Below are 14,798 nucleotides of genomic sequence, written 5' to 3'. Positions count from 1 at the left end.
GATTAACATAGCATTGGTGATAGGGGGGGGGTCACCTTGTCGCACTCCTTTTTGTAGTTTAAAATATCCAGTGCTAAAACCATTGTTCATTACACAGCCCTCGATATTGTTATAAAGTGTTTTAATCCAAGTTTGAAAATTATGCTCAAATTTAAATTTATTTAAAACCTTGAATAACTGATCATATCGAAAGCCTTCTCAAAATCAATGGCCAATAGCAAAACTTTTAGATTCGCTTTCTTGGTGAATTGGAAGATTTCGACTATTAGTCTAATATATATAATCATGAATACTACGGTTTTTTAAAAAGGCGGCCTGTATAAGGTCTATCAGTTTGGAGAGAACCTTTATCCGGACATTTTGAAGCAGGTTTACGTCTACATTCATTATAGGTTGTAACGTCCCGGTTTCTCAATTGCGGTAATCCTGATCTGTGATGTAGACAATTCGCCGCTCTCAAATGCACAGTTAAAAGAATCAACTACCATTTTCCCCACTATCGCCCAATATTTTTCATGGTTAATCCATCATTTCCCGGGCTTTTGTTTGCTTTCATACTTTTAAATACTTCTCATATAGACAATTTCCCTTCACACAAATTTTGGGATTGCTCTGACAGTTGTTGGGTATCCAAGTTTACCTAAAACACATCTTCTTTTGTTTCATTTAAATATTCTTGCATGTACAGATTAGAATATTGGTTGATTGTGAATTTGTTTATTCGTTTTTTCTGAATTGTTTAAAACATGATTGTTTCTTATTGGCCTTCTCCCATCGTCCGAAACGCACGGTTTCGCACAAGCCGGCCATTCATAACTGGCCAACGAACCCGTGCGTGATCGTGTTAGGAAAAGCTATGTATTTCGCTGCAGTTAAATTGAGTGGGCGCGCCAAGAACCTGGCGCTACCAATCAGCGTTGCTGTATCATAGGTTTGAAGATCCAGGGGTCATCACAGATTAAAACAATGGCGGCGTTTAGGCTCTGCGCTGATTCACAGGGAGTCAAGGCACGTTTCCAATTGAATAAAGACTATTGAATGTTCAAGTATTTGTGCAAACCGTGTTTTAGCAAACTGACAAAACTGTCGAAACAGATAACATAACCAATAATATGTCGTTTCTATCGTGAGTTCTAATTGGGTAAATCAAATGAGCCCAAGTGAATATTATAATCGTTTGAGGGCGTGCGACATACAATAAATCGTGGTGAAATCTTCCAAGGGTTAATGTTGAGGCTTCGACCGAATAAATGGTCTTTGGCTGGCGAAGATGATCCTTTTATCACGGGTTAATATCAATTTGCTTGTCCATTTGACCATTTTTTCTTTAGTGAGCCATTGTATTTTTCATCTCGCACCAAAGATGCATTAAACCTCCGATAAGCAGGACCAGAAACATAAGCAGATAAGCAGAAACGTTTTATGTTCTTCCTTATTAGGCGCATAAGTATTCATTAGTATGAGTGGAGAATCCTCAAACTCCATTTTGAGTACTATTAATTGGCCGTCATAGTCATGAAATATATTTTGAACATCGAGTGCTGTGTTCCTAACAACATCATTCCCTTTTTTCGTAAAACGCCATAAAAAAACACAAATAACAAACATGAACAAAGTCAATACAAAATCTGATGTTGAAGCAGGCTGCAAAATCGGACGGCATCTATATTGTACAATTCAACATTTTTCTGCCAAGCTCTACAAATAATTTTCCCTGAAGTTTCATGTTTAGCAAAATATTACTCACATATTCTTGTTATTTTTTTAAACTGTTATTAAGCTGCGTTCAAGTTTCGAAGAGTTCCTATAGAAATACTGGTTTCATACGTACAGTCTCATCTTCATTCATGCATGTTTCGGGTATTTGTCAAGCAATGTAGCTTTCCCTACTTGGATTGTCTTTTTTGTATTGCCTCACTTTGACCACTCGTTTGCTGACACAGTCCGTTACGAAGATTTCGTTTCCTGTGCACTTATTTTTCATGAGTGACTTAGGAGCGGCAAATAGTACCACTCGTGCTATGCTTACATCTACAAACGCAACTCTTATTGACCTTGCCTTTCCCGAACACAGCGGAAGTGACTGTACACGATGCGCTCTCTGTATAGCGAGGTACTTTTTGACCTTCCCATTGCTGTACGCCTTTTCTATTTCTTCAACTCTTTCGTAGATCTGATTCAAGGATGTTTCTATTTCCAATACCTTGCGATTTGTTTTGACAAGGAACTCTCTTATAGGCTCTAATTTGTCTACTAGTGCCTTAATTTGGAATAACAATTTAACAATCTTCTTTTCTTGGCAGCTTCATAACTTTCTGTAGGTCGCCATTTTGAATCGCTTGGTCCTGCAGCACCATTTTCATTGCTCGCTTCAATCATTTCATCGACTTTTCTCTCTTGTTTGTCGTCTCCCGTTGATCCCTCGGTTCCTTGGGCTACCATTACCACGAGGTTATCTAATTCGACACATGCGCAGTCCTCGTGTACATTGCATCTTTGTAAACTGATACAAATAACGCAAACATGGGCGCATTCATGGTCAACAGTCGCGACCCATTTGATGACCAAAGCTATGTCACTTGATTATAATTATCACCTAGTGTATTAATTATAAAAACTTTTATTCTAGCTCAAGTTACAGTGGAGATGCAACCATATGTTTATATTCATCATGAGCGACAATTATGCGAAACCTTTTTTTTAACAAACAATCACCTAATATGAAATATCTTTAACACTTATGGTATTCAATATTCATGTCTCGAACGTTTTATTGAATCCGAACTGTTGTATACTTTTGATGTAAATTTGCCTGATTGATTGCTGAAACAATTATAAAGAGTGTATTATACAATAGTTATTTGATACCTAGGTGAGTAGTGTTTTAAAATACGGGAAATATTACCAAAATCCAAACATTCATGCCAAAAGAAATTGTATAAACTTTTAAAATAAACTTTGATGTAACAATGGAAGTGCTGCTCAATATATATAATATAATTACGTATAGAAATAGACACAATGTGCTAGTTGAGTCATACTTACATACTGGACCACAGAGTCATAGTAATATTGGGATGCATATGTTACCACGCCCGAGACTGCGAGTGAAGGTAAAATCGTGAATATTGTGGTTCCTAAGCGTAAAACAACGGAGTAGGTCATTTGGAGACCATACACTCTGAAATATGTCCACCATAGGGAAACATCCCTGTTTTGTTCTCTGGCTTTTTTCTGTAGAAAGAAAGTTTAATTATTGACTGCAAACAGATCTCGACCAAAATTAAGATGACGACTTAAATAGTCATTATTTCTTACTAAGTCTGACTAACAGTACAGGAAATCTTAGCTGTGTCTAGATACTGTTGTTTATATAAACAAAATATATGACAAGTACATCGTCAAGAAATTATATTTGTTTTTGTTTTCTCGCGGGACGCATATAATTTATCCAAACAGTGTACTACATCAGGCAGTATAATTTGTCAATGTCTCTAACTAAAACTCTTATTAAATTGTCGTTCTTACCTTTTCAAAGGAGTATGCTTTATAAAATTCTGTCATTACATTTTTACATTCATATTCATCAGGTAAGCTCCCCAAATTATTTATTTCCAACGCACGTCTTTTGTCTAATAATATCCACCTTGCCCACCACAGAATAGAACTGGATAATAGATGGGTATATGTATCTGTGTAATACATATCTGTTTTTTTCAAGTCATTGGGAGGTTTTGTCTTTGGATGTCCATACGATATCTGTAATGAACGTGACATGACAGAAATAGTTGTTGTTTTTCTTTTGAAATTCGCAATTACAGAGGTAGTGAGTGATATATTCAACAATTGCACGTAGCCCGGGTTTCTGGATTGATGCTATTCTGTGTAACGTGTTTACTTTGTTGTGGCATCCCTGCTATAATTTACTGCAACTAATCTGTAAACAAGTGACATGATTTAAGTACATACAAATGCGTGTGACGCTCGACCATGTTATAGAGTACGATTGTTGGTCATAGCATAATCTGGAATTATCTTTGAAGCAGAGGATTATTATTAACTGTTAATGAAAAAGCTTGGAATATGAATCTCAGCAGGTCACAGTCATTTTATGAATGCTAGCGCTTGTTTTACAAAATCAAGGGTTGATAGCTAGGATCGTCAGCAAATCTATGATTTTCGAGTCAAATGTCAAAGTCATATTTAGTAGTTATATGTTCCCGTCATATAACTATAACCTCCAGTCCATTCAAACTTAACGCGTATGTTCTTCATGTAAATTCGAATACCTAGTTTCATGTTAAGGACGAAGACCTTAGTCACATTATATGTGTATGTGTATATAGCATTTGACCTACAAGACCTAATTAAATCTTAAGGGCAGAAGATCAAATTGTCATAGTTTACGTGTATGTATTTGACTTTAACTTGACACATGTGTTTTTTGTTATCCCAATATGTATGTGTTTTTTTGAAGGTCTTTAAGAACATATATACCACATTTACACTCGTTCCCCAGGCTACTAGTTAGATCTTCTTAAATTTTAACATACACAATTTGCGTATGAAATAATGATGGCTGTAGAGGGCGCAAAACAACTCGATACTGTAAGCCAATTCGTCGATAAAATGGCATGTTTATGTAATGTATATTTACACTGGCTAGACAAGAACTCCGCCAGCATCAAATCAATTCGCATTAGTTCCATATACGATACCATTGCATGTATATGCACCCAATGAAAAATATAAATTCACTTCACCTTGAAGTTTCAAATGTCACCGAAATATTCACTGTTGATACAGAGGTGATACCATTTGGCAAGATGTGCGTGTTTTTAGTCAGATAACTGTCACCCCACCCAATTCGTCACTTTACTGTTTCTATACTGGTTGTAGAGGTGACAAGTGCATGGTAAACAAGACACACGACTTGCGAACTGTTCAATAACATCACTCTATGAACATAATTATACACGACATTAGCAAGTGTACCTACCTTATTGACTATGATGTTAGTTTCAGCAGCAGTGCATAGTAGATATAACAAGATATTGATTATCCCGATATCAAAACGTAAAATATTCCAATCAAAACCAATGTACCGTGAAAGAGTGAATGCGGTTATAATCTCTCCAAAAATAGCCATAATCCAGTAAAGCAGCAACCACCATACAAGATGAGGTCGATTCCAACATTCCATATGGTGGTAATATACTAAACCTGTTATCACACCCAACAATGCCATTAGTTGGGGGATATACAAGTAAGGGTTAGATTCAATATTTCGTGATGTGTCAGTCACAACGCCTTCCATTAAACTTATTAACAGCACAGCGAACAACACCATGCATATTGTCCACTTGAAGTTATGCCATGGGTATTTGAGTAACAGTCTGTGACGACGATAACCTAGATTTGTACAATATCGCAAAATAACCAGTATGATTGAAGCGACGACCATAAATGTTGTATGAATCGCTATTTGTACTTGATAGACCGACTGGAGGTTGCATTCCGCGGAGGTACAGTCAAACATTTTCTATTTTATTTAAAAATCAAACGGTTTCTGAAAATATAGAATACAGTAGTCTATTTTTATCGTTATCGCTATATTTAAGTATTTTATATATCAGTGAACAACGATAAAAATCACACATGTCAATATGATAGTTGTTTGTTTGTGCAATCCGATATAATTTATATCATATGTTGATACACATCACATTTTTACTTTTATTTAGAATAAATTCGTTTATATTAGCTTAAATAAGCGCCATTTTGCTGTGCGTTTCTTTATACCAATGACACGCCGTTACTATCAAAACATCGCAATACAGAGTTAATGTGGAATGTATTTTTAAGAAAGTGAAAAAAACTGACTTACCAACTGAATAAAAAGAACGCAGCTGTAATTACAGTGTTGTTGATGATATTCTCTACGCTTACTAGGTAACGTCAGAGCGTTTTCTGCACACACGCGTAGCAGTGTATATTTTAAAATACTCAAACTACCAGTACATGTTTTCCACTGCGTAATAGCAATAGAGTTTTCACTGCTGCGTAAATCTATGAGACATAAATAGATTCCATATCGCAGTGTTACCTGTTTCGTAAAACTCGGTTCCAGTGTACGCATATGAATGTAACCTTGGGTGAAAGTTTTTGGACTACTTAGTCAAGAAAATTATGCTATGCTTACGGCACAGTTGGAGGCGAAGAACCAATCACAAGACTGGTTACGAACCAGTTGAGCAAAGCTAACCGAGTTGTAACCTAGATGTGGTTCATAACCAGTCTTATGATTGGTTGTTGACAAATTATGAATACGCCCCTAACTGTGCCGTGCGTTCGGGCCAACCGTTAATTGTTCATAAATGGAGTCAATTTGTGTAGTTTTCTTGATTTATTCTGCAGATATAGGTAAAATATAGGTAAGGTTTTGGCGAAATTTGAAAGATCGACTAATATTCTTCAACCTGGTATTTTCTATAGATTTTATCTTTCACTCTGTTCATCTGTTTTTCCCAGTTTAAAAAATGTGAGCTGGCTGGAGCCTTCGTCCCTTGTGTATTTCTTACACTAGATACCAACCGATACGCTCATAGGGAGTACGTACAGTTCATTATAGTTCCTGGGCTCCCTGTAGTTTTAAATAAACAGAAACATTGTCCGACTGTAAATATCACGCGGTGCTTATCGGGAAAACAATCATAATATTATTATTTTACACTCACTGTCAGCGTCTTTGTTGACTGCACCGTGTGGTTGTTTGGCTCCGCTCGGGTGTTACCGGTAGTATTTGGTTAAAGTGAAAAAATTGCTTGAATAAATGACAAAGTTATTAAACAATCTTTAATACGGTGTAACTTATGCAGTTATTTGAATAAAAAATAAATTTTGCCTGCAATATCTAACTACTCTAATTTGTTGAACAAATGTTCAAGTTAACGTCACTGTGTTTGGACCCAAAACATAGATGGGAGGGAGGGGGAAATGAGTATTATTCTAACAATTTACCACACTAAGAAAAATCACTTACATTCCAATGGTATATGTCCTGAAGAGGAGTGACGTCACATCAGGTGCATCGATGAGTGAACTCAGCACCGTTGATGGCGCACTATCACTTGTTCACGTCGATGTAGCAGCATCGCTGGCGAGGGTTTGCATTCACTTCATTTCTATTTTATTTTTTTTAAATCCATTTTCATTTTATTTTTTCAAATCCATTATGTTTTTTTCATCAAATTTCGTTTTAATTTCCAAAGTATTAGTTATTAGTATGTTGTTCTTAAATCGAATTTCATTTCCATTTTCAAATCTTTTTTGTTTTCGAATAAAATTTCATTTTTGTTTTTAAATTCATTTCAATTTCCATTTTTATTTAGAAGACCATTTTCATTCTCAAAATCATCTTCATTTTGAAGTTCATTTATATTTTGAAAAATCATTTTCGTTTTTATGACTCGATTTACGTTTTCAGCATCCTTTATTTTATGTTTTGTCATATTACCTCAAACCCTGCAAATAGAAGTTTGCATGGAATCATGGGAAGAAACAGTTTGCATTGCCATGTGACAACTGTCATAAAGGGGATTGACGAGTCACACTTGTTTACACCCTGGAAAGACAATTGAAATCTACTAGATGTGCTTGTGATTTACATAACAAAGAATGTTTACAACTCTGGAAGGTCAATTAGAATCTACCAGATGTGCTTGTGATTTACATAACAGAGGATTTTTACAACTCTGCAAGGACAATTGGAATCTACCAGATGTGCTTGTGATTTACATAACAAAGGATGTTTACAACTCTGGAAGGACAATTGGAATCTACCAGATGTGCTTGTGATTTACATAACAAAGGATGTTTACAACTCTGGAAGGACAATTGGAATCTACCAGATGTGCTTGTGATTTACATAACAAAGGATGTTTACGAATACTGACTTGCCTACGTCAGACAGCTGCTAGTCCGCATTCTTGCTAGTCTTGCTGCTAGTCCACATTCACATGATTGGCTCATGTGAAAACCCAGGTGGTGTACCGGAATCTTGGCTATTTATGTCTATGAATGGGCTAGACTGAGGACAGTAGTGGTCCACCATTTCAACTGAGTATCCTATGTGTTGCTGCTGCGATATTGTGAGACAAGCTTTAACACAGGATTCACTTATCATACTGTGAGACTTGTATGAGCTGCTCTGTCATCCCCTGCTATCAGCGGTGCCCTCCTGAATAACAGCGTTTCTCTGCAAGCAAGAATCCTGTATTTCATTGTTGGTGTGCAGCAGAAGCCATTGACTGTCATCAATTTCCACTACTTTGAACTGTGAGTTATCACCAATGCACACTTCTCTAGGCAATCTTCTTTATTAGTGTGTTTATTTATCGTATATTATTCTGCACTTTGTTTCTTTTGAGAGGTAATAAAGCTAAGAGCTTCAACTTGATATTTTGGTGTATGTGTATTTCATTTTCAGTAATATTGCATTGTCACCTTATTTTAGCAGTGAAAAGCCCCCCTGTCCAGTGTCAGTTTTGTGGGTCGCTCTCTCAATATCAATAAGCAGGCCTTACACTGTAATAATTTAGTGTCAGAAATGGAATTGTGATTTTCAGACCTGCTTGTACTTCTAGGTAGACATTAAATTGCTTTATTTAATACTACTGAAACTTGAGATAAACCTTTTCAGCATGGATATTGTTATGGGACTTAAACAGTTAGGTGTAGAATTGGGGTATGAGGGGGTTGGTCTGACCAATTTTGTGAGGCCAGAGCGTGAGAAGAGAGAAGAGAGAGAGAGCAGCCAAAAGTGAGGGTGAAAGATTGAAACGTGAAGAAAGAGACAGAGAACGTGAGGCAATAGAGAAAGAGAAAATAAGTAGCATTTTTTTTCTTCAAATTTTGCTAAGATATATTTCTATACTATTACTTAGTAGCTTATATAAGATTAATGTAATACATTATTCTATAAGGATCATTGGGTAGATGAATATTACCTAACTATATGGCTGATAACATAATTGTGAATATATTTAGTACCAGTAATTTGACAACTTTGATTAAATTCAATCACTGACGGATCACATTGACATTATATTCGGTGATTACAAGGTTATGAAATGTATTTCTTTCTCTAATACATTTTAATAATAGATAACTATCTATGGGGTTACCTTATTTTCTTGGTGACCTATTTTATGACAGTTTTTATACGTAGTTACCAATCAATTAGATTTGGATAGGAATGCAGATTTAGTTGCCATGAAAACAGTCAGCTGGGAATGACTTTATAACTAACAGTGCTAATAATTTTAAGTGACCGACATACTTTTGTTAGAGATTTTGGATATGTTTTAAAAACCAACAAAAAAGTTAAAATGTAATTTTATGAAATTCTCAAAATGAATTGTCCCATGACATAAAAACCAACCAATTTTACATTTTAGGATACATTTACATTCACTTGTAATTCTTGAACAATGCCAGAAAGTGTCGTAGCCATAAACTATTCAAGACTCAATTTGGTCTGTGTTTTTTTAAAAAGAGATCAGAGGCCTATGTAGGTATGCCGTAATTAAGGAACTTGAAACTGTGGTCGATGTTTGCGCGCTTGACTTGTACTTGTAATTGTCTGATTCCCCCTTCACAATCCTAAACTATGCAAACTTGACATAAATTCGATCAAGTATTAACATAAACGCAGACAATTATGGAAAAGGAAATTACAAATAGAGAATTCATAATATTGGTTCTACGCTTTTTCACATCACGGCCAAAATCACGAATTTGAATGAGAGTGCCACAGTAGTAGCATTCGCGCTTTAATTAAATAGTCGTGTACCTAAATGGAAAGGGGATTTTGAATGCGTCTCCCACCTATTCCTACAGAGCTATGATCGAAAACAATATTGAATTATGGAGGGACACCAAATTAACACAGATCAGCACGGCGATATTTGAGAAGGACGTCGCTGGAAAAATGAATGTCATAAATCCTAATGCGGACAATGCTGACGCTAGCAATTGACTCAAACTTCGATATGTGTCACGCAGTTAGACGGTCGACATGATCTGGCGAATACACTTTCAATCCAATTATTTACTGAACTACATGCAAATTAGACTGAAATTAGACCAATCAGTTCTGCTTGTTGAGTTCACCGGAAATCCGTACAACTGGGCTGGTATGATGTTGTTGAACGAAGATGTGATGTTCCTCGGTCAGTTGCCCAAAAGGGCCATTCTGGTTTACATTGCGTTTTCAATGGATCCTACAAAACCAATCCATTCCACTTCCAGAATTACAGTATCACATCACTAGTCCTCAACATTAGAGGTGATAGGTTTCCACAAAGTTGGACTTCACAGCGAATGGTAATATAAGTTGCATCATGGGCTATTATACTCTGTTTACCAGTGAAACTAAAAATGGTCAAGACCGAGTCAACGACCGAAGGGTACACAATCTTCGCATCTGACCCTATTCCTGACGAGTCGACCAGTGATTATCACCTCAATTTGATCGACAGAACAGTATTGACCAATTTCTAGCTGTGATGGACACAAATAGTATTCTAGATCGTATTCTGTCGACTAATTCATACACGATAAATGTGTTTTTACGCTAGAGACCAACTACCCAAGGCGAAAGTGTCGGAGTATCCCGTAGCATTCGTATAAAACACAGATGACCGTAATTGACTCTTTCACGCATGATAGACATCCTACGTTTTATCTGAACAGATATATCGAGAATTTCAGTGTACTCAATCTACCTCTTAATATTTTCCCCACAGTTTTACTAGGTAATTTATACTTCAAAATTTCAAACAAGAACAAACATATAACTTATATACACACTGTTCATATAACTATCAAATTTATATTATTTCTCTATTTTTTTCTTTTACGACAGGTAGGAAATTATGATTTTGATTCTGGAGAAGTGTGACGCAATAAAAAAGTGTACAGACTTATTTACTCATTGGAAGAAAGAAATATACAAAAAACAATTAACAAAATATTTGTATGCAAACATTATTTTTATATTTACCACTTTTCTATTTTCTATGTTATATTTAATCGATCATTTTTTACTTACTCATATTGTATATTTCGTCGTGTTAAAAAACACTCAATCACGCTATACATGTATACTTCATGTTACTTCTTTTATGTAATAACCTCCGACAGTGTGCAATTTTTTGTTTTTAAAAAATCGTATTTTTTAACTCAGTGTGAATGTATTCACAATGTGCGACTTCAACCGTTAATTTATAAAATTAATGTCGGGTGTGAAGTCGTAATTAATTCGCGACATCGTCGTTACTCGCTCGATTTAAAATTATTTATTTTATGACAATTTATTCACGCAAACCTATTGTGACGTCATCATTATTAATTTTTTTCATTTGTGCTGTTATGTTGATGTATGCTAATTTATTCACAAAAAAATATTGTATCGTTAGTTTTCAAACTCCCCTTTATGTTCATTATGATAATTTATGCAAGTTTTTCACAGGAACCTATTGTGACGCCATCATTATTCAAACTTCCCTTTATAATCATTATGATATTTTATGCTAATTTATTCACAAGAACCTATTGTGACTATAAACTACTATTTTATATATATATATATATATATATATATATATATATATATATATATATATATATATATATATATATATATATATATATATTAGCTTATTAGTTTGGTAAAACCTCTAGAATTTCACGATTTCACCTCTATTTTGTATGCAAGCATTTTGTATGAAATCAGTCATTAATTAATTAATTAATTAACTAAACTTAACTTAATTCTGGATTTTCTCTTCATGTACTGTATGGTGATAATTACTATACCATACCATCAAAATGTTGTATTTTACTTTAATAGTGACTGAGGTGTGTTCGTACGTCGTGTTATATAGTGTACATACGTAACTAGTTACTTTGTTTAGAGATAACGCACTAGAGCCATATAATTGGTTTTAATAGTGTTAAAAGCAACGTTGAAGGCTCAGTATTAAGGGTTAATGAGTGTTGAGCGTTAATAAAGTTCTCTGTGTGTATTTTTCATGCAGACTGATTTGGTAGACCACAACTAAGCCATGGCAGATTACTATGAATTAATTTACAAATGCAAATGCAATGTGCTGAATATAATATTTCTATTTTCAGGTAGATAACTGATTGTGGTGAGACAAATTTCCTGTAAGAACTGCCAGGACATGTGTTTTACGTTTGGACAGAAAAACATTTGCTGAAAAAATAAAATTGTTTGATGAATCTACTTGGAGGAAAGTTAAATATAGCAAGGAGATGATTGGAAACTGTGAAACTACAGATGCAGCTAAGGCCATATACGATGCAGCACTCGTGTTGAATGATGATTTTGAAAGAGGTGAAATATCACCACAGTTGCAACATTGTATATGCTCTTGAACAGCTAATTCTAGTAGCGTCCCAATGTTGATGATACGCTATAATCTGAATCTTTTGAATGCAGAACATATTCATTCTGGTATCATAGAAATATTAGAAGATAGGGCATTCTCAGTGAGAAGAACAAACAAATCTTTCTCCCGTACAGCAGTTGATACGACACTTGAACAGACGGTGAATGCTGATGCTGCATCACGGCATACAGACATGGGGTTTGAATATTCCTGAAGATATCACCAACGATTTGAAGAAACACAGAATATTGAGAGATCAAGAAGATCTTGAGAAAATAGTTAGTGGGATCCAGTCTACTATGAATCCCTTCTCTCCGGAACCAGAATCTACTGCCTCACCTCTGGTCAGAAGATACCTTCCTTGCGAATTTTGCAAAGTCAGCAGAGTCACTGTTCCAGCTCTATAGTTCTTCCACAAAGAAGCTGGCACCGGAATGGTGTTTCACCTTGACTTCATAGCTCAAGTGCAAAATGCAGTAAATATATCAATTATAAGTAATGATACAGATGTATTGATCATACTGCTAAACTACATTGCCAATATTGACACTGACATCAATGTGTTGTTAGATGCAGGACTCAATACTAACAACAACAGAAGATTCATCAGTGTCGTCAACAATCTTGTGGATAATCTTACAAAGAAAATTACATGTGCCTTTCCTGTATTACATGCACTGGCAAGGTGTGATATACCATCCTTTCTCGGCAAAGGTGAGGGGAAACCCTTTGAATTGATGAAGAAACATGTATATTATATAACATGTGTGGCTGCACTAGATTCCATCATAGGTGTTAACCCAACTTCAATGCCACCATGTTCCCAATTTCTGCTGAAGCAGTTGGGGAGGAGAAACTATATTACAGTAATGTGGAAAAAGACTGTATTCAAGAAATCCTGTGATCATTCACCTGATAGGCATGGTTGGCCCTGGCTGATGGTGTGTATCCAATCCAATGATATGATGGAGATCAGCTGCAAACTGATATCTACAGAGCTCTCAATATGTCAAATGAAACATCAATCATAGATGCACAGGAAGATGAAGATATCACTTATGGTGAAAACCTTTATCGAGCTGTTGACATGGACATGGAGGAAGATGTTGTTTAACAAGAATTGTCTAACATTCTTGCTATAAATGGTACAACTTGACAAACAGTGAATTGTATTCAGTTTTGTGATAACAAATTTTTCATACTGATCTACAGAAAGTATGGTATGGACTAAATACCATGTTGATATAATTCATAGATATGCAGAATATAATTTATAGATATGCAGAATATAATTCATATATATGCAGAATATAATTCATAGATATGCAGAATATAATTCATAGATATGCAGAATATAATTCATAGATATGCAGAATATAATTCATAGATATGCAGAATATAATTTATAGATATGCAGAATATAATTTATAGATATGCAGAATATAATTCATAGATATGCAGAATATAATTCATAGATATGCAGAATATAATTCATAGATATGCAGAATATAATTTATAGATATGCAGAATATAATTCATAGATATGCAGAATATAATTTATAGATATGCAGAATATAATTCATAGATATGCAGAATATAATTTATAGATATGCAGAATATAATTCATAGATATGCAGAATATAATTTATAGATATGCAGAATATAATTCATAGATATGCAGAATATAATTTATAGATATGCAGAATATAATTCATAGATATGCAGAATATAATTTATAGATATGCAGAATATAATTTATAGATATGCGGTATAATGACAGAAATTATTATGTATGATATGATAATGAATCTGGATGGAAATTAAATTATTTAGTTTTCCATACATAATGTGTCTAATTGTTTCATGGCGGTCATTGAAGAACAAATCATATCAACTACTAGTGTATATTTGCATAGGACAAACACTTAATTGTGTCACTACGCCCATTTAACCAGAATGTACAATGTTTGTAAAGAATGTTTTGATTGCATATATGATATGCAAATGTCTGTCAATATGGCAGCCATTTTGGATTGTAAACATCTGCACGAGAAACATCAAACATTGAAAATACATGTATCTTCATAATGCAGGTTCGTGGGCACTTGGGAGTGAATTTTTTTTTTGGCTTTTTATTATCCAAGCAGTCTTGGCTATAGACTGTAAAACTTTTGTAGAATTAAGAATAGTGGAACATACTCAAAAAACGATTTTAAAATATAGGTGCAAACATTCTCTCTTTTGAATGCTTAGCAAGATTTAGCAAGGCTGTACATAAATAATAAAAAAGAAACATGGTGAAAAAAAAGAAATGACTGGATG

General features: G+C 34.7%; 1 protein-coding gene across 2 annotated transcripts in view; it reads right to left on the bottom strand.

Moving 5' to 3' along the window:
- The window catches only part of LOC144343172 (ATP-binding cassette sub-family C member 9-like), a 37,389-nt gene extending 32,239 nt beyond the window's left edge, over positions 1–5,150 (bottom strand). For both annotated transcript variants that reach the window (XM_085503414.1, XM_085503413.1), the window contains exons 1-3: positions 5,000–5,150; positions 3,529–3,759; positions 3,046–3,234 (exon numbers count right to left, since the gene is read on the bottom strand). In XM_085503414.1, the coding sequence (XP_085359540.1) occupies positions 3,046–3,234; positions 3,529–3,759; positions 5,000–5,149 (570 nt within the window). In that variant the 5' untranslated portion in view covers position 5,150. The remainder of the gene's footprint in view (positions 1–3,045; positions 3,235–3,528; positions 3,760–4,999) is intronic.
- Positions 5,151–14,798: the final 9,648 nt, after the last annotated feature.

Source organism: Saccoglossus kowalevskii, chromosome 9, assembly GCF_978046115.1.
Source record: "Saccoglossus kowalevskii chromosome 9, keSacKowa6.1, whole genome shotgun sequence".
NCBI classification, from domain to species: Eukaryota; Metazoa; Hemichordata; class Enteropneusta; family Harrimaniidae; genus Saccoglossus; species Saccoglossus kowalevskii.
The sequence above is the reverse complement of the archived record's forward strand: the minus strand, read 5'-3'. Positions and strand labels throughout refer to the sequence as shown.